The following is a 21,287-nucleotide window of genomic DNA, read 5'->3' as shown; positions in this document are numbered from 1 at the left end:
TATGCCACCGAAACATAGCCGATGAAGAGACACGCCCTTGTGAAGTGCCTCCCTAACCTTGGGATGAGGAGGCAGTAGGGGTTCAGGGTTGGAGTTCTTGCCATTCATATGGGCAGCCTGGGCTGCATGCCTGGCCAATGCTCTTTGGGGGCAGCCACCACCCATCTGCAAGTGGAAGAAGGTTTGTGTGTTGCTGTGATGCCAAACAGATTTCAGTGGTACTTCCAGACAGACTAAGAGAGACTGAATGATTTCTTTCTGGAAATTAAATGATGAAAACCTTATAGATCATAGTAGTCCAGTCTGCCACCGCTTGTGGGGATGGCACAGTACCACACAGCATTTCCCTCAATTGTGCATGGAGTCACCACGAAACAGGGGATGGCTTGACAGCAGCTAATAAGAACCATTCCAATGACACGATCACTGTCCATGCTGTATCTGGAGAGCTCCGACCCTTCTGTAGCACCCAGAATGCTGTCACTGCCTGATGAAGTAGAAACCCCCTGAAAGAAGCATCCTCATGGGTCCACTTTGCTCACGGCTGCGGGCACAGCCCCTGCGGCAGTTCACAAAACCACCAACCAACCCAACTGTCACTGATGGAATCCACATCAACTCTTGGCAACCTTGTTTGTGTCAGAGGGGACCTGTGTTCCCTGGGGTTTTCAATGGCTGACTTCTGTGCAGAGAGTAAAATAGACCATCTCTAGGCTTTTCTTCCAAAATTTCACTGGCTAATCAGCAGAAGAATGGAGAAAGGAATGTTGGTACAGACACACAATGGAATAGTATGCATCAGTGAAAAGCAACGATGAAACCACAATGCACCTCGTGGTGGGGATCAACCTGAAGAACATTATGTCGAGTGAAATCAGTCAATCACAAAAGGACAAATAAGTGTATGAGATTACTATTATACAGATGGAAACAAATCAACAAACAACAGGAAGACAAAAGACTTCATACCCAAGGGAAGAGACTCTGGAGGTTAGGAAGGGGACAAGGGCAAGGGCAAGATTATAAAGCAAGAAGCCGGAGGACAGTCACCCATAAGAGGGAGAGGAGAACTCAAAGGAGCGAAGAAAGGTTAGCTAGTGGGGAGGGGGCAGTTGATAAGCAATTCAAACTGTTGATTACAAAATCCTCGGGTAACTCACAATTTTAAAAACTGTTTAAAATTTTTAAAACAATTTGTTTTTGTATCTCTTGGTGAACTTGAGAAGCCTTGGTGGCATAGGGGTTATGTGTTGGCTGCTAACTGCTAGGTCAGCAGTTCAAAGCCCCCAGATTTCTACTCCTGTTAAGAGCTGCAATGAGCAATTCACAAAGGCTGTTCTAGCCTGTCCTCCAGGGTCACTGTGTGAGTCAACATTGAGGCAATGGCAGTAAGCTGGGCTTTGGGGGTGAGCTTGGTTTAGGGGTGAACTTGAACACCCAAATTTGGGATAGAAAACAACCATTTGTGCCACCAGGAATGGCTCTGCAGTTCAGATCATGGCCAGTTTCCAGATCCCAGATGAAAGAGGTAGCCCTGGGAACTAGGGAGTCTTACAAAAATGAGTCCACAGGAATCTGCCGAGAACAATACGTAGGCCCCAAACTGTGAAGCACAGGCAGGGTAGACGGTGATGAAATCCCCAGAATAAGGGACTTCTTTCTAAGCCACGGGTGATCGCAGCCAGGCTGCTGAAGGGGAGGAGATGCTGGTACAAGGCCCAGGGTCGGCGGCGCAGAAAAGCAGAGCGTGAACGCATACCTCATCACACTTCTCTTGTCTTGGAAACTCAACTTCATCGTTTAGAAGCCCTGTTTTCTTCTGTTTGGTGAGTTGACGTCAACTCACACTCATCAAAGTGGAACTGCGTTCAGTAGGACTCGGTGTTCGGACCTAGAGCTCCAGGTCTTTCTCCCATGATGTCTCTGAGTCTCAAACCTTCCGTCTTTCCATGAGCACGGAGTGCTATTTGTCTTCACCACCCAGAGGCACCTTCAGTGGTGGAAGGGCAGGATTTCAATCTAAGTGGCTACGTTTCTTCAGGTCTGAAGATGGTAAACACGACTCTGAGAATTGAATTTCAGGCATTTTGTAGGCTGCTTTAGTCACACTGAATTGAAAAGCAAGCTAGCATGAAGACACAAATCTTCTGGGAGGCTGCTCCAGATGTCTAGCAAGTGATTTAAGGCAGCTGGCTGTTGAGCATCTCACTGGGCCTGCCTCTTGCTTCCCGCTCCACCCTGGGCTGATTTCCCAAAGGGAGGAAGTCAAGTGGGCTGATGCATGAGTCCTTCTCTCAGCCAGACTCTATCCTCATGGAAAATTTGCCTGAGGGAATTTTCAAAATGCACATGCTAAAACAGTCACGTTTTTGAAACACAGGCATCACCTTCTATTAATTAATTAGATATAGATTTTTTTCTTTCAAGATCGCATGGCTTTTGCAATTTCCTTGCCCTGCGTAGATCTCAGAGAGCTGTTCTGTTAAAATCGCTCCTTGTTTGTTTGTTTTGTGTTTTTCCAGAACAACAGGACCGAGAAACATTCTGCACTCAACTGCACACAATGCTGCTACTATCGTTCTTTTGATGTGCTTGCTTTTCAAGTGTCAAGACGATTGGAGTAACGAACTCCAGTCTGGGTCAGCCTGCCACCCCTGATGCCATGGTTTCGAATCACTTTGTGAACCTGCTCAGAAAATTGGGAATGAAGTTTCAAGTCTTGCAGTCCCAGGAGCGATTTTCCTCATTCTTCACCCACTGCTGTGCTCTTTTTTCCTTCCTTCCTTGATTTTTTTATTTATATTTTTGTCACCATTCAGAATAGTGATTTTAATAAAGAAAATAAGCCTTCCCTGCCCTGCTCCAAAAATATCTGCTGAAATGTCACTGTTGTGACTCCAGGACCACATTTTGAGCCAGGAGATTTCCACGAGAAATCTTCACAGAGACAGAACTAGGTTTTGTCCTCAGTCAATACACCAAGGAAAGCGGCCCGCTTTGAAGCCACAGGAAGGAAAGGCAAATTCGGTTTCACTGTGCAAGGGGGAGGGAAAAAGGGAAAAAGCATTCAGCTTCTCAGACTAAGCTGTGAAGACCTCATTGTTTGAGAGCTCCCAATGCCGTCTTAGGGGGCTTCTTGAAACCCTTTTTAAAAGGGAACCTGTGTTTACCAAGGGCTGTCTGAATGATTTAGTTATTTCCGTCTCTACTGCTGACGAGGCTGCCGAAATTCTTGGAGAATGAAATCTCAGCTCAGTTTCTCCTTGAAATGTTTGCTTAAAGTCTGTTAGTTTCCGATCCTAACTGGCCAAGTGGGTGCCCGTCCACTACCAGAATCTTCTGAAACAAAGGGCCACTTGAAGGGTCCATGTGGCCTCAGTAATGGAGGGCCGCTTATCCTAAAAAGTAAGCATGACAGGTGGAAGGTTGCTGTGGAACTCACTTTGAAAACATCACCAAACCAAACTCAATGCCATCGAATCAATTTTGACCTATAGAGAGCCTGCCTTACAGCAGGGGTGAAATCCTGTGTGGCCATAGCTAAGATAACAGGCTCCACTTGGGCAGATGTAGGGTGTCCAAGTAATCAAGACTGCTCGTATATATTCTAACACCTGCTTCTGAGCATCCAACTCAAATGGCATAATACTCCATGTTCAAAATGTTTCACAGTCATGATCTCCCTGGTGAACCTCACTTTCATCCTCACTGAGAAAGAGATGAAGAAGGCACAGTGCCTGCTTGGCATGCAGACATTGAGAAAGTCCAGTGAGATCAGGTGCATGGTGGGGCAAAGGTAAGCGCTTCCGACCATCTAAAGGACCGCAGAAGCGAAGAGTTGCTCCAGTTGAGCAGAGCTCCGCAGGCAGACAGATAATCACTCCAATGGAAGATTTCTGTCTGGTATCAGAGAAGATCTGGGGAGAATCTCTTCACTCCTCCTTTGCCTCATTTTCCCCAATGTAAGATGAAAATGATGAATGCAATACTATAAAGTACTGAACACAATGCCCAGTACAGAAGAAGATCAATAAGTGATAGCATATATAGCTATTGAAGGTATCAACAACTTCATTTTACTTAGATCCGCAAGCGCTGTCCATGAAAGCAGCAGTCAAGAAATCCATGTGTTGCGTGGGGCAAACCTCTGCCAGAGCCAAGATGTCACCTTGATGACTTAGGTGCACCTGACCCATTAGAGACTTTCAAAGGAAGACAGAAGAACGGGTGCATCCAAATTGCGGTCTTGGTAAAAAATATCAAATACACATGCCATGGACTGACAAAAGATGAATGGACCAGTCTTACAAGAAATACAATCAGGATAAGAGTCTTCCTTAGAAGTGAGGGTGGAGAATCCTCAACTCACTGACTTTGGTTACACCATCAGGAAAGACCAATTGCTTGAAAAAGGCACCTTGTTTGGTAAAAAGAGGGGCAATGGAAATCGAAGAAACCCTCCGTGGGACAGGTTGGCACCATAATCCCAACAATGAACTCAAACACCAATGATCACAAAGACAAGGCAGGACTGAACAGTGATTCATTCTGTTATAAGTACACTTGCCCTGAGTCAGAGACAAGTCAATAGCAAATAACAACAATGTTATTAACAGTATCATTATATTTTATTATTTTATCAGTTTTGACCTCTCAAAACTCTCCCTTTCCTTCCTCACTATAAAACCCACTTCCTCAACTCACTACTGGCCTCTTTGGCAGAGTTCAAAGGAGGTTTTGCCTTACAATAAATCCTTCACAGTGATAAGACAATTCCATCTTAAGGCCCAATAAAAGACAAGACCATCAGCATCTCTCTATTGAACCAGAAAGGATTTTAAGATGTAAGTGCTGCCAGTGGCCATAAAGTTTACCACGTCTGCTTGGAATGCTTCAGACCCTCAGAATAGCAATGATAATATCCAGAAAGCAAAGACACTAGTAGATATCAGGAAAATGGAAAGGAAGCCAACATGTGGGGAGAAAAAACTTGTCCAATTCCTCACAAGCCTGTCTGAAAAGGACTCTTCAAAGTTCAATAAATAAAAATGCAGCTAGTGTTAGCAGATGAAGTGCCGAGTCTCGTCCTCCCTCCATGTATAGGTGGGAGTTGTGTTTGATGAGCACCAGCTTCTTGCTATGCATACTGACAACAGAACAAAGGGAAATGAGCCTAAATGAGAGCATCAGAGACTTCAGGGTCGTGAGTCTGATCTTAATGACAAGACCAGTGACAACAGCAGACACGCAAAAGTGGCTGCAGAAAAGGAGGCCACGGAGAACAAATGGGCCATTGGATTTGGCACCACAGTCCCTTGTCTGACAAGTCCCCGGTCTTTACCATCTCTCTCTCAGTCAGGCCTCGTGGAGGCCTCTCCTGACATTTGCTGCCCACTCTCTCCAATTTCTGCCTATGTTATCCCCCAGAAGCCCTGGTGGCACAGTGGTTATGCACTGGGCTGTGATTTGCAGGGACAGCACTTAGAAATCACCAGCTGCTCTAAGGGAGAAAGATGGACTTTCTACTCCTGGAAAGAGCTATAGCCTCAGAAACTCACAGGGGCAGTGCTGCCCTATTCTACAGGGCCCCTGAGTCTGCATCGATTCCATGGTAGTGAGTTTGCTTTGGGGTTTGGAACCTTCCAGGAAAGTCCCCAGGCAGTACAGTTATGATGCTTGGCTACAAACCAAAAGGTAGGTGTTTCAAGTCCATCCAGAGGACTTAAGAAAAAAAGCCTGGCAATTCATTTCTGAAAATCCAGACAGTGAAAACCCAATGGAGCACACAGTTCTACTCTGATCTACACGTGGGTTGCCATAAGTCAGAATCAACTCACTGGCAATTGGTAATGGGCCTGGTCGTCCCAGCATTCTGTTTCTAGCTCTAGCTGCTCTCTCAGTTCAAACCAAACCCAAACCCACTGCCATCGAGCCCATTCCAACTCATAGCAAGCCTACGAGACAGAGGATAACTGCCCCTTTGGATTTCAGAAACTGCAACTCATTAGAGCAACAGAAAGCCTTATCTTTCTCCTTCAGAGAATGGTGGGCTCCAATCACTCCCCTTGTGGTCTAGCAGCCCAACTCCTAGCCCCCACCCCCACCCCACCCCCACCCCCCGGTCTCCTTGTATTCTCATGAGCACTGGGAAATATACATAAAGCTGCATAGAAGAGAGGTGTTCCAGAAACTCCAGAGGCTCCAGTAAAGAATAAAAGAATCCAAAGACCTTGGCCTTACTGAATGAGGCTAACAGCCTATTAACCCTTCTAAAGAAGTCTCATAATACTGAGGATTATGTGCAATATCTGGCTGACAGATATAGATTATAGATAGAAAGAAAAAAAATCCACTGCCATCAAGTCAATCCCAACTCAGAGAGACCCTGTGTCCCTTCTCAATTGCCAGTGCTTTGGCACACAGAGCCTTTATGAACTGCCCAGCCACACAGTCAGGCTAGCAGGCTGTCCCAAGCTGAGACAGAGTCTCCCTCCTACCCACTCCCCCGCTTGAGGGTTGTGGTCCCCTCTTACCGTAACTGAGCCATGTCTCGGCAGAGCTCAATGTTGGGTCTCCGGGTGCGCTCGTCCAGCCGAGTTTGAGCCACTTTCAGGTAGGCAGACTTTTCTCGGACGGCCTTCCTAATAGACTCTATGGTCATCTCCGTCTGGAAGATCTCCTGCAGGGTCTGTAACAGAGATGTGCATGCCAGAGGCTTGAGTGTTCTCCCCCCAACAACCTGCTCCCTGTCTTGCTGGTCCCCACCAGCCTGCTTTGTCCTCTGATGAGGTTGAGTCATTAAGAGTGTTGTCCATCCCCAACCCTGCTCCTGCTCTGGGAGCTGACTTGCACCCACTCTGGAGAGCTGGCAATTCTCAGCTCCAGGTTTCGTGATGTCATGCCTATAGTTTGGAAGCAGCCAGGGTGGGAAAATTAACCCCATGGGAATGTTCAGAGCTGTAAATTGGGGCCTTCTGCCTTCCCTGCTCGCTAGCCCACATCTGTGATTAACACTGGCAAAAGGGAGAACATCAAGTCTGATTTGGACTAACTTCCTTCCTCGTCAATATGCCCTTCCCCTTTAAGGCTCCACTTTCTCCTCCCACCAACCTCTGAGAGATTTGTTCCTCCTAGTGGAGGATTTGCCTTGAAATGAATCAATTTAAGCTTCTGGGGTCACTCATTTGTATGAGAAAGGAACTGACCACTTAGCATCCCTAATTATTTTATTATTCAAGGGGTTTCCCCAATTTGCATAAACCTGGACCCCTCCCTGGGTTCTCCTCTCCCACTTGAGATCTCTTCTAAACTCTGAGAGCTCTTCTACTGTAGGGCCCTGAGTTTGGAAACCCCCTTTCTGCACATGTCCTCCACGGGAGGCTCCCTCTCCCTTGGTTCCTTTCCTGTGGCCTGGAGACATGCCCAAGGATTGCCATTAACCAACACAACAGAAACTCCTGTCATTACCACCACTCTCTCCAGTCCATCTCATGATATTTGATGCCAAATATATCCCACTAATGGCCTATGCTTATTCCCTTCATTTTCAGAATGCCTCATCTCCAGATAGCACCGGTATTCTACCACTGGGTCTAGTGTGTGACTGACGCCGCACTCTCAAAGGCACCACGTCCTCACTGATACCTCCTCACCTTTGAAAAGCCTCCTGCTGCACTGGCTTTCACGGGCCAACTGCTGCCGACTTCTCAGCCTTTCTCTCTAACTACCTCTCATGCTTTCAGGACCTGCTATTGTTCTTGGGCCACTTCTCTTAGCTTTTCCCTCCTAGAGAGGTCTCATATCGTAGGAACTCAAGTGTCACCCTTCAGAAATTCTTACATCTGGCACTTAAGCACTGACTCTCTTCTACGTTTTTATCAACCGACTAAAAACCTACATGGTTCCTGTTGCTAAGACCTACTTAGATGCCACCTTCTGCATAGAGTAGTGATCATTAACGATGACTTCGGCGACATAACCGTGGTGCTTTATCTGTGACTCCGAAGGGTCTTTTCTGCGGCTCTCTATGGAACTTGTCATTTCTTGCCAAATGGTTAAATGCGTGTGTGTCTTGCCTCACACGACAGGCAGAGTCAGTGTGGGGTTCAGACGTGCACACCCCAGCATGCCCAGCCCAGTACCACGAGTATAGTAAAGACAATTTTGCTGAATAAAGGAACCCGCAATGCAGCTGTCATGCAGCAAGTAATGAATCCTCTAAACACCTGGAGGAATAGACCCAGGATCAGCACAAAACTGGTTGCTGTGAGGCAGAGGTTCGGTCTATCTCTGTCTTCCCATTGCGCCATGATTCCTCCCAGGGCACTCTCTGATTCTCTGCAGAGCTCCACAATCCCTGGCAGTGGCCAGACAGAACCCACAGATCAGACACAGCTGCGTGCTTTATTAGGGAATCAACAGGCGACAACCTGGGATCAGGATCGACTTGGAGTTAACAAGAACAACTCAAGATCGGGATCAAGAAGCCCGCAGATAAGGTCTGGAAAGTGGAGAACATTTCATGCCCTTCTTCAGTACAAGATGGCTTCTGACTGGCACAGCTGCTCCCAGTTGTTAGCTCCTCTGCCAGCAGGCCTCTTTGCCTCTAGCTGGCCTACTCCCCCTACCTCCACCCCCCACTCAGTTCTCTTGTTTTCTCTCCGCCATCAGGCCTCTCTGTTGTGGGACTCAGCGGCTAAATGACCAGTGTAGCAGCCTCAGGACTACTCAGTTCCTATGTGGCTCTGCTTCTCTGCTAGCCCAGCTCTTATCCAGCCTCTCACTCTCAGTCAGGAGGACTCTAAAGTCTGTACTTCCGTTGCTTATATTTCCAACCCTCCCTTCCCATTAATGCCTTTCACAATCACCTCATATGCATGTGAAAGCTGAATGTTGAATAAGGAAGACTAAAGGAGAATTGATCCATGTGAATTATGGTGCTGGTGAAAATTTTGGAAAGTACTGTAGACTGCCAAAAGGACAAACAATCTGTCTGGGAAGAAGTACAGTCAGAATGCTTCTTAAAGGCAAGGATGGTGAGATTTAAACAAGCTATCAGGAGAGACAACTCTCTGGAGAAGGACATCATGCTTGGTCAAGTGGAGAGGCAGCAAAAAAGAGGAAGGTCCTCGATAAGGTGTATTGACATGTGGCTGCAACCATGACCATGCAAACAGAGACCACCGGTGAGGGTGGCGCAGGACTGGGAGGTATTTTGTTGTGTTGCAGAACTGACTCAACAGCATCTAGCAACCACAAAAGCATGTTCTGTCTCTAACTAACCTACTTTCCTCTCTCAGTTCATAGATCATCTATTCTGCCATAACCGGGCTCTTACAGAGCTGAAATCAATCCCCATGGCTTGGTTCAAGAGGTTACCCCATCCACAATGATCACTTCTTCCTCTGAACCCTAACAATACTTGCTGCTTCTGGGATTTTCCAACCACAATTTATAAGTTTCTACTGTTATCAATTTTTGGTCATCCTTTTCATATGCATGCATCTCTTCTCCATAAACATGAGCTTTCTGGCAACACAAGCTACATTTCATATTTCTCTATACCCTTCACTGGGCACAAGTCTTGCTCCACAGCCAAGTGTTGCTCCAATAAGCTATCACGAGAAGGAAAGGAAAGTCACTAGAGTCTGAAAACACGATTCCCTGAACCTGTAACACTGTCTGAGAGCAATGTGCCCAAGTGCCTATAGTTTTTAAGAAAATAAAATAAAAATCACACACAGCATAATCCACAGAAATCATCAGAATGTAAAGACTAAAAATGGAGGTGGGAGCAAACATCAGAACTGATTGTGATGATGTATATACATCTCTTTTCAAAAGCCACTTATCTATGGAAGTATATGATATGTGAATATTATATCAAGAAGAGTACTAAAAGAAAAGAAACTTGAACTATGGTTACCATGGGTGAAGAAGCATTGAGTTTAGTTTAATGGTGGTGGAACAATTTGGGAGAGGGATATCAATAATGGTTGTACAACATGAAGAGTATAATCTATGGGACTGAATTATACATGTAGAAGTTGTTGAATGGGAGGATGTTTTATTATGTATAATTTTGCCACAATTGAAAAACATAATTATACAAATACCAAGGAGTACAAGGAAGGAGAAAATGTCCTAAAATTGGTTGTGGTAATGATTGCACAACTCTTCTTGGTATGGTTGAACTATTTAATTGTATGAGATGTGGATGAAGTGTCAATAAAACTTTTCCAAAGACTAAAAATAAGCAAAGGGAGAACTCCTTTTTATCTTGAAAAATAGAAACTCTGCTTGCATCCCTCATTTAATTGCCATTGTGAAGCCTTTATACTTAGAGCCCCTAAAAAAGGCCATCAGAAATACTCCAAACGACCAAGTCGTTTCCTGTGCTCAGTTCTGAATTCTGGAGAGAGGGCTCAAAATGATTCAATATTGAACAACCCTACCTTATGTTCCAGTAATAAATTCACTTCCTAGTTACATATGATGACTCATTAAACTTTAATAATATTTTTGGTTCTGTTAAATACTATGAACTTTCCATTACATAGTGCATTCCTTACAATCCCCTAGCCAAAGGATTTCACTTTAATTTTTACACTAGGCTATGTGGTTAAAATGAATGGTATACTTTGCACCTGTTGTTCATTTGTATTATTCTGCGTGGCTTTGTGGCTTATTCTGTAAGGTCGTGTGCTTTATGGTACCTACTGGTCCCAGATTACCCTGCTCTGTTCCGGTGACCTCAGGCATACCACCAGGAGTTGACTTACCTTTCCTAAGTGAATCTGAATCTTATTCTTAGCATCTGCTGTCTCAGCGATGCGGTTGGTGAAAGCCACGTTGACTTTGTTGAATTCATTCCACATTTCATTGGCCGTCACAACCAAGAGATTATTGATGTCATCTCTTAGCTTGGCTGAGGCTGCACGTTCACTCTGGGAGCGAAGAATATTGTCATCGGTGAATTTGGCCCAGGATTCAGGCACAGAGACCCTGAGAGGAGAAAGTAGAACAAGACAGCATGACAAAGATGAACTGATCGAGACAATCTGGAGGCAACCCCTTCATCCAAAAAAACCTTAAAACACTTTTCTTCATTGTTTGCTGTTGTTTTGATTTTGTTTTGCATGAGGGTTTGGTGGTAAAATCCTGGCCTTCCATGCAGGAAATGTGATTTCAATTCCCAGCCAGTGCACCTCATGTACAGCCACCACCATCTGTCCCTGCTTTGCTGATGAACAGGTCTCAGCAGAGCTTCCAAACTAAGAGAAGAGGAAACAAGATCTAGCTTTTTTTTGGCTTTTGTTTTTAATCAATCAGTGAAAACCCTATTGATCTCAACTGCCTGATCCATCATCAATCGTGGGGATGATGCAGGAATCGGGAGTATTTATTCTATGGTGCAAGAGGTCACCATGAATCAGAGGCCAGCTCCACCCTGCTGACTCCAATGGTTTTAGTCATAAAATGTAAACATCTGAGGTAAGCATATCTCGAACTATCTCAACTGTTGCCTATGTTACTGCTAACCTGCGTTCTCCGTGGAATAAACTAAGTGGCTCCGTCACGGGTATGGGTGTGTCAGCCCCTTTCAAGTGGATCACAATATTTAACCTCGTAACTAAACAAAGAAATACTAATATGAACAGCAACATACTAGGAATCTGTTGTCAAGACAGCACAAATGAAAGAAAATGGTCATTTGTAGTGCTGTTGTGAATATTGAGAAAAAGACTCTCCCATATGCCATGGGTATGAAAGGCATAATCATGGCAGAAGGCAAAATGGCAACATAAACTTTTTAAGAAGGATATAACTGAGAGATTCCACTTCTGAGAATTTATTCTAGGGGGAAATGTGCCCAAAGATCTGAATAAGCAGTGATAAAGATATATGCTAATTTCAGCAATATTTATGACAATTCCAGAAAAACTAAATACAACTGAAATGCTCACAAGCGAAAAAGAGTTAACTAGATTATGGTACACTCAAAAAGTAACCCATATTGCACAAACACTTGCGGTATAGAAGAATATTCTCATGCATATTTATACTATCACTAGGGGAAGAAAGGCTTAGTAAAGGTCAGCTAAAAACAGGAAAACAATCAAGGAGATGGAGTGGCACAGTGGCTGCAACACTATTCTAAAACACAACAACAACAATGGTGAGGATGGTGCCGGACCAAGCCATCTTTCACCCGGTTGTACATTCCACGGGGTCACTATGAGTTGGGGCTGACTCAGCGATACCTAAGAATCAGGCTATGCAAACAGTATGTATGTACCATCATTACAAATCTAGAGCTATATGGACGGAAATATAATGGCAGAGCCAAAAATCCTCTGCTACCATTGGTATCTACAAATAGTGGCACAGTTGGGTGCTGGGTGATCTAATAGGGTATTCAGTGAAACCTTCAGTACTGATGAGGGGTTTTAGCTTAGACTCCGCTGGCCCCAAATAATATCAGAGATGCTACATTCCCACATCCCAAAGGGACGTACATGTGAAAAGGGGATGGACCAAACTCACCTCCTAGCCAAGGGCATGCAAGAGATAGTGAGAGCTCATGCCAGTGCGGCCCTTTATGGGGAGCTGAGTGGTCATAGAGTGGTCAGCCCTTCACCCAGCCCTCCCTACTCCCACAGAGGAGAGGAAGATGCTCCCTGCTCAACTCAAGCCAAGTGAGAAGTGTTCACGGGGATCACAGGGGGCACAGGGTCAGAATCTGACTCACAGATTGAAGAATTTGGAAGCAAAGGTTGATGACTGGCTCTGCTTTTCGCACAGCAGAGCTGAAGGAGGGATGCTTTGAGTGAGTAAATCCATTTGGGGCTCACTTTAAAGGGGCTCATCAAAATGAGTCATTGCCAGGGGGCCAAGACTGGATGTTGACTAGCTAAGAGCATAAGGGAACTTTGGGGTGAGGGAAATGTCTCTATTTCTAATGTAGTTCTAATGACAGAGGCACATGCATGTTATCAGAGCTCCTCAAAATGTACTCTTAAACTCTTTTATTATATGTGAATTTTACCTCAAAAGAGCTGATTTAAGAAGAAGAAGATAGTAGTAGCTAGACAAGACCAGGAAACCAGGCCAAGAGCACACCCGGGATCTGGATAAAGCAGTCTCTGACAGAGCAAGTTTTAACAAGCGGCAGTAAGAAAAGGGTTCAGCTGTTTTTTCAACCCATATCCCTCTGAACGCAGTACATTCAAAACACTGGCAATAGTTGATTTTCCTGAAGCATTTCTGTATTTTCTGGGCTTTCTGCATTGAAGAGGGTTATTTTCATAGTTATATACATAAACAGCAAAAGTATCTTTTAAAACATAGTTTGTGACTTCAGTCTTTTCAAAGGATGCTCCTTCTTCATTTCCACCTCTTAGCCTTTGTTCTCTTTGGATCACCTGTGAGTGGCACCACGCCCTTCTGAAAGCAGAAAGCTTGTGTTAAAGGAGATCGACAGCACCGTGCCTGACTTACGTGGCATCGACCTTCTCCACGCCGCGGAAGAAGCTGACGCCCTCCGAGGTGTTCCGCAGATGGTGGCACTTGTCATCAATCCGATAGGCCGACTGCTTGTCACTCAGGTCTTTCTCCAGCTCGTGCTGGGCGGCTCTGTCAGCACTGGAACATGAAGAAGAAAAACAGAGCTTCAAGCGGAGGTCATGATTTCGTACACAGAAGCAGAGTAGCCCTTTTGAGCTGGGTCCCCTCTCATTATTGCTCTCCTCCTGTCTCCTTCAGACCATGCCAGATTCTGCAATCCAGGGAGCCTTCTTGGGAGATTTCACTGCAGGTGGGACCTGCAAACCTTTACTCCTGTCCTGCCCTCACATCCTGCTCATGCCAGGAAGCAGGTTGGGAGTTGGTGATGTGCAGCCCCATGCCTGGCAGCCCATCATCTTGGGTTGAAAGTCACTGTCCAGCTCTGTGCCTTCCTCTCCTCCCTTTTCCTCTTCTACATCCCCACACCTGTTGTCTACTCTTTGGATTTAACACCCCCAAACATTGTGAAACACTTGGAACTGAGCTTCTCTCTGCCCATGGAGAGTGACCTCAGTTTACAGTCATGGTGAGGCTGAGAAGTTTCCCAGGAGATAGAAACCAAAGGTCAACTGTCTCTCTAGGAAGAAGTAAAGGGGCTAGTATCCCACACAGGTTCCAAGAGGCCCTGCTGTGAGGAAGGCGTTTCGGTGAAGACTTGGAAAGGAAAGGGTCCGATCATGTAGGACTTTGGTAGTCATTGTAAGAATTCAGGTCTAACTCCAAAAAGAGGAAGTCATTCACTTACAACCTCAAGGATCATTCCAGTGCTGGGCTGCGAACAGACTGGAGGCCCCTTGAGGACCATGAGAAGGCCATTGCAGTCGTCTGGGCAAGAAATAATAGCAGCTTGGACCAAGGGGTAGCAGTAAATGAGGTGGGAAGTGTTCAGAATCTAAATGTGTTTTGTAGCTATGACCAAGAAAACAATCAATAAATCAGAACAGCATTGAGAAACATAAAGTTGAGTAATTGGGACAGACTTCCTGTTAGGCTAAAGAAAAGATAGGAGTTCAGTTGAAGCCATGTTAGATTTAAAGTGTCCTTTAAACGTAGAGATATCAAGTGGGATGTTAGAATTCTAGAGAGAGATCGGGGCTGGAAACAAAAATTAGGGAGTTGCTAACATATGAAAGGGTTTCACAAAAGCTTTTGGAAGAAAATAATTTTCCACAATTTTTTGGAAGCTCATATCGATAGTATCTTAAAAGCAGATCTGCTAGATGATCTAAATTATTTCTGTACTCCCAGGATCCAGAAATGGTCTTGGCATAGAGGAATCACTCAAAAAATATTGCGCTCAATGTATTAAATGAATGAATACAGTTGCCCTTTAACTTATTCTTGTCACCTGCATCCTTGTCAGAGTTCTTCGTCCCCCTTTCCATAAAGTGGAAATGCGAATGCTATAGTGTAAGTGATTTACAATTTGTGAATTGTACATGTAGTACATGTGAAGTGATGAAATCTTAGAACACAGCCTCTGCTTGCTCTTTCTGTGTTCAGTCTCTTGCCGTAGGTTAGGATGTGGGAACTCTACCACTAATTACATCAGGACGAGACTGGACTCGGTTAAAACACCTTTATCATTTACAGTCTAGGACCAACATTCTCCATAGGCTTCCTCTTAGGCTAGCACTCTTGACAAGAGGAGGCTGCTGGTGGCCCTTTGATTTGGCCTGAGGATCTCTAGGAAAGAGCTCAAAGCAGCAGCCTATCAACCTGTCTGGTAAGCACATATATGAAGAGAATCATGGCCACCAAATGCTGCCTCATGAGAGCCTGGTGACAGCTAGGATTTAAAATGGAGGACAGCGTTGTTCCTTCCCAAACAATTGGGAGTGAAAATGCTCAGCACCATTGCCTGTCAGAACACTTGATCACAGTTAGAGGTACGGGATCCTGGAGAAGCCAGCATCAGGAAAATTAGGTGGCACCTTGCTCACTGCACATTGAAGAAAAATCATGCTCCTTTACAGGAGTAGGTCATGAAGAACGTTTTCGACAACCAAACACCGTTAGGGAAGGAGACACTGGGTCTGGGGGCTTAGGATCATAGATTTAGGAGATTCCAAGGGCAGTTGGTGCAACATAGCTCACCAAGATGATGTTCCACATCCTACTTTGCAGACTAACTACTAGGGTCTTAAAAATACATGAGCAGCCATATAAGGTGTAATTATTAGTGCTTCCCCATGCAGAGGAAAGGAGAGTAATATAAATCAAAAGGCATATGGAAACAATGAGCCTAATGAACTAATGAACCATGTAAACATCAGTCTCCACAACCCTGAGACCAGAAGAAACATGGTGCCTGGCTACCACTGCCCACTGCTCCAAAAAGAATCCAATTAGAAGGCTCTGGGTAGAGTGGGAGAAAATGTGGGGGGGAAACTCAAAATCATGAGAGCCCAGGTTTACTGTTTGGATAGAGATAGGTAGAATCCCAAAGACTACAGCCCTTAGTCACCCTTCAGGTCTGGAACTGAACTCATCCCCCAAAATAATCAACTGCTTAAGATCAAGCTGCAGCATTTGCCCAAGGACAAAGCTCAGATGGTCGGGAAAGGAGGACACACAGGGAGGGAGTGAGATAGGGGATAATACACTGAGGGAATTGCAATGCAGTAATTGAAACATGTACTATGAATTGTTTGATGCAAAGCAGATGATCTGCTCTGTAAACCTTCACTTAATTCACAATAAAAAGTTGTTAAGGAAAGTCATGTTCCTTACATGGGTCACCACAAGATCCTGTGCATAAAGTCCATTCCCACGTGAGTGCATATGCTGAAACAGAACTTTATGCAAAGGCCTTCAATAAGACTGGAATTAGGCCATTTCTAATGTGGATTAACAGAGATATGGCTGTTAAGTGTGGAAAAATGTAGGCCAAGAAAAGAAAAGAACGACATAAAGAATAAGAGGAGATTACAGACAACAAAAGAACATGAGCATTAGGTCCTAGACAAGAAGAAAACAATTGTTTGAACCACACTAACCTAGGATATGGACTTGATCTTTTTATTCATGTTGGGCAGCACACTCAATCAACACTTGTAAAATATTGACAGCTGCTATCATTGCTTAGTATGACCCCACCCACCCACCATAAATATTGCGTGCTCACTATTACTGTGAGTCAGAATGAATTCAACGGCAGTGGGTTTAGGGTTTGATATTGCTTAGAAAATTCAGCCAACATTCTTGATGGATTTGTATTCTGGTGGACAGTAGGGTGACATAAAATCACCAAACAGTGGGACCAGATGACTGCTGCAAGGTGTAATCAGAGCACCAGGCAGTGTCCTGGGGTCTGTATGTGATCTAGGAAGGCTGAGTCTTTTTGGAAATATGGGAAATAAGCACAAGTGCATCATAATTCATTACTTTTTCAACTACAAATGGTTAGAACTGAGTATACACAAATCAGTCTCTTATCAAAGAATGAAAGTATTTTGAGTTAAAAGAAACCTCATCCAAACTCCAAGTTTAAGACCGAAATCCTTTACACAGCATATAAAAATAATTTCTTCAAATAAAAATTTAGAGAAAATGTATCCAAGTACTCATCTTAACTTTTAAATAAAAACATGTTTTGCGTCTGTGTATGTTTATGTGTAGTCTTAGAAATGCTGACAGATCTGAATGGAAGCTTGAAAAAAAATCAATATATTATAAATTGTAGAGGTAAAGCTCTTACGCAAGTTGGGCAATAGCCTTATCCAAATGTAGCTTCATTCTTTCTTGACAACACTGAATGATATCAATTTCCTACTCAGTGGGGAAAAAAAGAACAAAACACAGATTAATGCTTTCATCATTGAATATAACATTAAAAGTTAATAATCTAACAGAGCATCAATGAGTGCAAACTTTGTAAAAACAAACAGTGAAGTAGATCAAGAAAACAATTTTACATTCACTTAGTTACCTATATGCCCTATGCTACTATGATCTAATTATGGGACTGAGATGTATCTGCCATGGGGCTTGAAGTAGTTGGCTTAAAAACTTTCATAGGTGGGGGATAATATTCACAGGATTATGGATTAAGGTGTAGGTGTTACTTAATTGCAATTGTGAGGTTAAAGAATTATGTACACATGCCAAGTTGGCAAGGGGTGAATTGAGGTAGTTTATTGTGCCAACCTGGCCGATAAACACATGTGGGGTTAATTGATGGGCATAGGGATAAGTGGCTCGGTGAGCCTTGGCTTTCTAGTTCTCTGGTCTCTTGCTTTCTGATAGTCGGACCAGAGTGCAGCTGCCTTAGCCAGTTCCCTGCCTCAGCTGGCAAGGCTCACTTCCTGCAAGACATCCCTGAGGAGAAGCCACATGGCCCTACCCCGATGCAGCCCTGGGTGCTGGAGCACCCGTGTGGAGAACCCTGCCAGCGCTGAGATGCTTACACATTCACTGACTCGGCTTTCCTCCTGCAGTCAGCATCATTGCATGTGTTTTGTGAGATGGAGGAGGACTTTGTGGTGGTGTCAGACATATAGGTTAATGTTGGACTTGTGGGCTTGGACAGCACTGGGTTGGGATGTTTTCTTGATGTGCACTTACCCTTTATATAAAACTCTCTTTTATACACGAGTTTCTGTGGTGTGTTGCTCTAAAGTACTCAGACTAATACAGGGCTATAGGGAAATAATATCTGCAATGGGTTTTGGCATGGACAAAAGGTTAGATTTTTCGTTTTTTCTTTATATCTCTCATCTGGAATTAAACCATCAACAACAAAAAAATCAAGCTTGCAGTAACATGCAAGGTTGGATTTAAATGCATTAACTTCCTCTTCGATAGTTATTCTTCCAAAACAAAGCAAATTCGGGAGAAAAGTGGGAGGGAAACAGCCAAAGGAGTTTCATTCTGGCAGTGCACCTCACCTCCAACAGACAAATCTTGCCTGTCCGTTGAAGCTGGCTTCAACATAACCAACTCCACCCTGACTTCCGTCCCAGCTCCTTTGCTTGCCTTTCCTTCGTGCTAACGAGGGCTCTGTACTTGCTGCCGAGACGCATATATACAGAAAAGTGGGTGAAGGGAGACGTCGGACAGTGTAACATATGAGAAAATAATAATAATTTTTGAATTATGGAGGGGAGAGTAGGGAGGGAAGGGGGAATAAGGAGCTGATATTAGGGGCTCAAATAGAAAGCAAATGTTTTGAGAATGATGATGGAAACAAATGTACAGATGTGCTTGACACAATGGATGTATATTTGGATTGTGACAAGATTTGTACAAGCCCCCAATAAAATGATTTAAAAACCCCAAAACTAATGTCTTATCAGAGGGTTTTTTGAATAATGTGTTTCCTTATGAAGTTTATGTGTATGTTAGAAAATTTTAGAAATCAAAACTAGCACTAAGAGGAAAACAAAGAGTTCATAATCACCATTATCATTTTTTTAAAGCAAAAAAAAAAGAAGAAAAAAACGATTATTTGGTTACTTGCATTTTATTTAAAATGCTAAACATTTCCCTTGGTATTAATCAGTGCCTTGTGGAAACCCTCAATAACTATAGTATGTAAGTGTGTTCAATGAGTATAAATTTTTCAAAATTTTCATAAGCACAGCCAAATTACCTATCAGAAAAGTTGTACCCCTTTTACAGCAATGGATGGGGATGCCTTTCTCCCCCTCAGACACTGTGGCCATGATCCTTTCTTTAACCAATACCAATGCAATGTCAAATTCCAAGAGTCGACTACTAAAGAGTCAGCTTCCAGAGTCAACTCTGATTCATGGTGACCTTTCACATAGCAGAATGAAACATTGCCGGGAACGGTTTCATCCTCATGATCAATGGTATGTTGAATCCATCATTTCAGTTATTCTGCCAATTCACTTCATCAAAAATCTCCTTCACCCTTGCTGGCCCTTCAACTTCACAAGCATAATGTTCTCCTCCAGTGATTGATCTTCCTTGATGGCATGTCTAAAGCAAGCAAGTTGGAAAAGGTTCTTTGTGATCCGTAAGGTTTCTGTTGGTTACTTTTTGGAACCAGATCTCCAGGCTATTATTCCTAGTCTATCTTAATCTGGAAACTCTGCTGAAACCTATCCACCATGGTTTACCCTGCTAGTACATGAAATTCTGGTTCAATAGCTTCCAACAGCACAGCAATATGCAAGCGACTACAGTACAAACAACTAACAGATGAGTGGTGAACCAATATGCTATTAAAGAAACCCAAAGACTCAGAAAATCCAAACCCATTGCCTTTGAATGGATCCCAACTCATTGTAACTATGATAGTTAAGATTTTTTGTCAAGTTGGCTGGGCCAGGATTTCAGTGATTTGACAGTTACTGTATAGTCATCCCCTCATGATGCCATCTAACATAATGTAACCACTTCAATGATAGGAAGTTAGCTCAGGGTTGTGGCCTGCTTCCAATAGAATGGATGCTGTAGGAAAGCTTCTTAGCTTTCTTTTCTTCTTCCTTTTAAAATCATTTTATTGGGAGCTCTTACAGAGATTATAACAATCCATAATTCAATTAGATCAAGCATAATTGTACAATTGCTGCAACCATCGCGTTCAAAACATCTTATTTCTTCTTGAACTCTTTGATATCAGCTCTTCGTATATCTCCTCCCTCTACCACCCTACCCCTCAGAAACCATTATTATTACTTTTGCCATATCTTACACCATCCAATGTATCCTTCACCTAAAATTCTGCTATTCCTTCCCCTCAAGTGGGGTAATACAGTGGTCATTGCTATCCATTCCCGCTTCCCCTCTCCCCACTTCCCGCACCCTCAGGGAATCATTACTCCCTTTACTATTTCTGAAGGGTTTTTTTTTTTTAATATTTTTATTGGGGGCTCCTACAACTCTTATCACAGCCCATACATCAATTGAATCAGGCATGTTTGTACATACGTTGCCCTCATTCTTTGCTAGACATTTCTTTCTATTGAGCCCTAAGTATCAGCTCTTCCCACACCCCCCATAGCCCACTGATAGATTGTACATTGTTATTTTCATCTCTCACACTGACCGCTCCCTTCCTTCATGTTTTCTGTTGTTCTTCCCCCTGTAGAGGGGTGTATGGTTATGTGTCAAACATTGTGATCGGTTACCCCTTTTTCTCCCTTCCTCTCCCGTTCCCCCTACCCTCTGGTATTACTATTCCCACTCCTGTTCCTGGATTCTGTGTTGTGAGCTCCCATCCCTTTCTATACCTGTGTACATATTCTGATCTAGTCTGGATTGAGAAACAGCACTGGGTCATGGTAGTTGGGGGTGACAATGCCTCAAGTAACCAGAGGAATATAGTGTGTTTCATTAATGCTTTACTGCATCCTGGTGACTCATCCCTTCCCTGTGGCCTGTGGGCCCTGTGGGGAGATTGTTCCACTGTCTACAGATGGGCTTTGGATGTCTGCTCCAGTCCCCCTCATTCTCAACAGTATGTTTTTGTTTGTTATGTGTCTGTTGATGCCTATTTCCTGGTTCCTATGACTCCTCATGATCGCACCAGTGGTGTGCTTCTTCCATGTGGACTTGTTGCTTCATTGCTGAATGGCAGCTTGTGTAACTTCAAGCCTTTAAGACCCCAGACACTATATCTTTTAATAGCTGGGCACCATCTGACTTATGCCGGATTTTATCTTCTTTTGCTTATGCACCCATTTTATCTTCTTTTGCTGTTATCAGTAGTCTGCCATTCTACCTACTGACCTTGGAATCATTATTTTCTG

The 21,287-nt window shown here is 43.8% G+C and overlaps 1 protein-coding gene across 1 annotated transcript in view; it reads right to left on the bottom strand.

The window, feature by feature from the left end:
- The window catches only part of TEKT3 (tektin 3), a 36,110-nt gene that overhangs the window by 3,375 nt on the left and 11,448 nt on the right, over positions 1–21,287 (bottom strand). Inside the window, exons 4-7 of the mRNA XM_004716305.2 lie at positions 17,267–17,337; positions 13,501–13,644; positions 10,782–11,004; positions 6,534–6,688 (exon numbers count right to left, since the gene is read on the bottom strand). Coding sequence (XP_004716362.1) covers positions 6,534–6,688; positions 10,782–11,004; positions 13,501–13,644; positions 17,267–17,337 — 593 coding nt within the window. The remainder of the gene's footprint in view (positions 1–6,533; positions 6,689–10,781; positions 11,005–13,500; positions 13,645–17,266; positions 17,338–21,287) is intronic.

This window comes from Echinops telfairi, unplaced genomic scaffold (assembly GCF_000313985.2).
Source record: "Echinops telfairi isolate 266 unplaced genomic scaffold, ASM31398v2 ScPeMD7_2010;HRSCAF=2546, whole genome shotgun sequence".
In the NCBI taxonomy this organism is placed as follows: domain Eukaryota; kingdom Metazoa; phylum Chordata; class Mammalia; order Afrosoricida; family Tenrecidae; genus Echinops; species Echinops telfairi.
The sequence above is the reverse complement of the archived record's forward strand: the minus strand, read 5'-3'. Positions and strand labels throughout refer to the sequence as shown.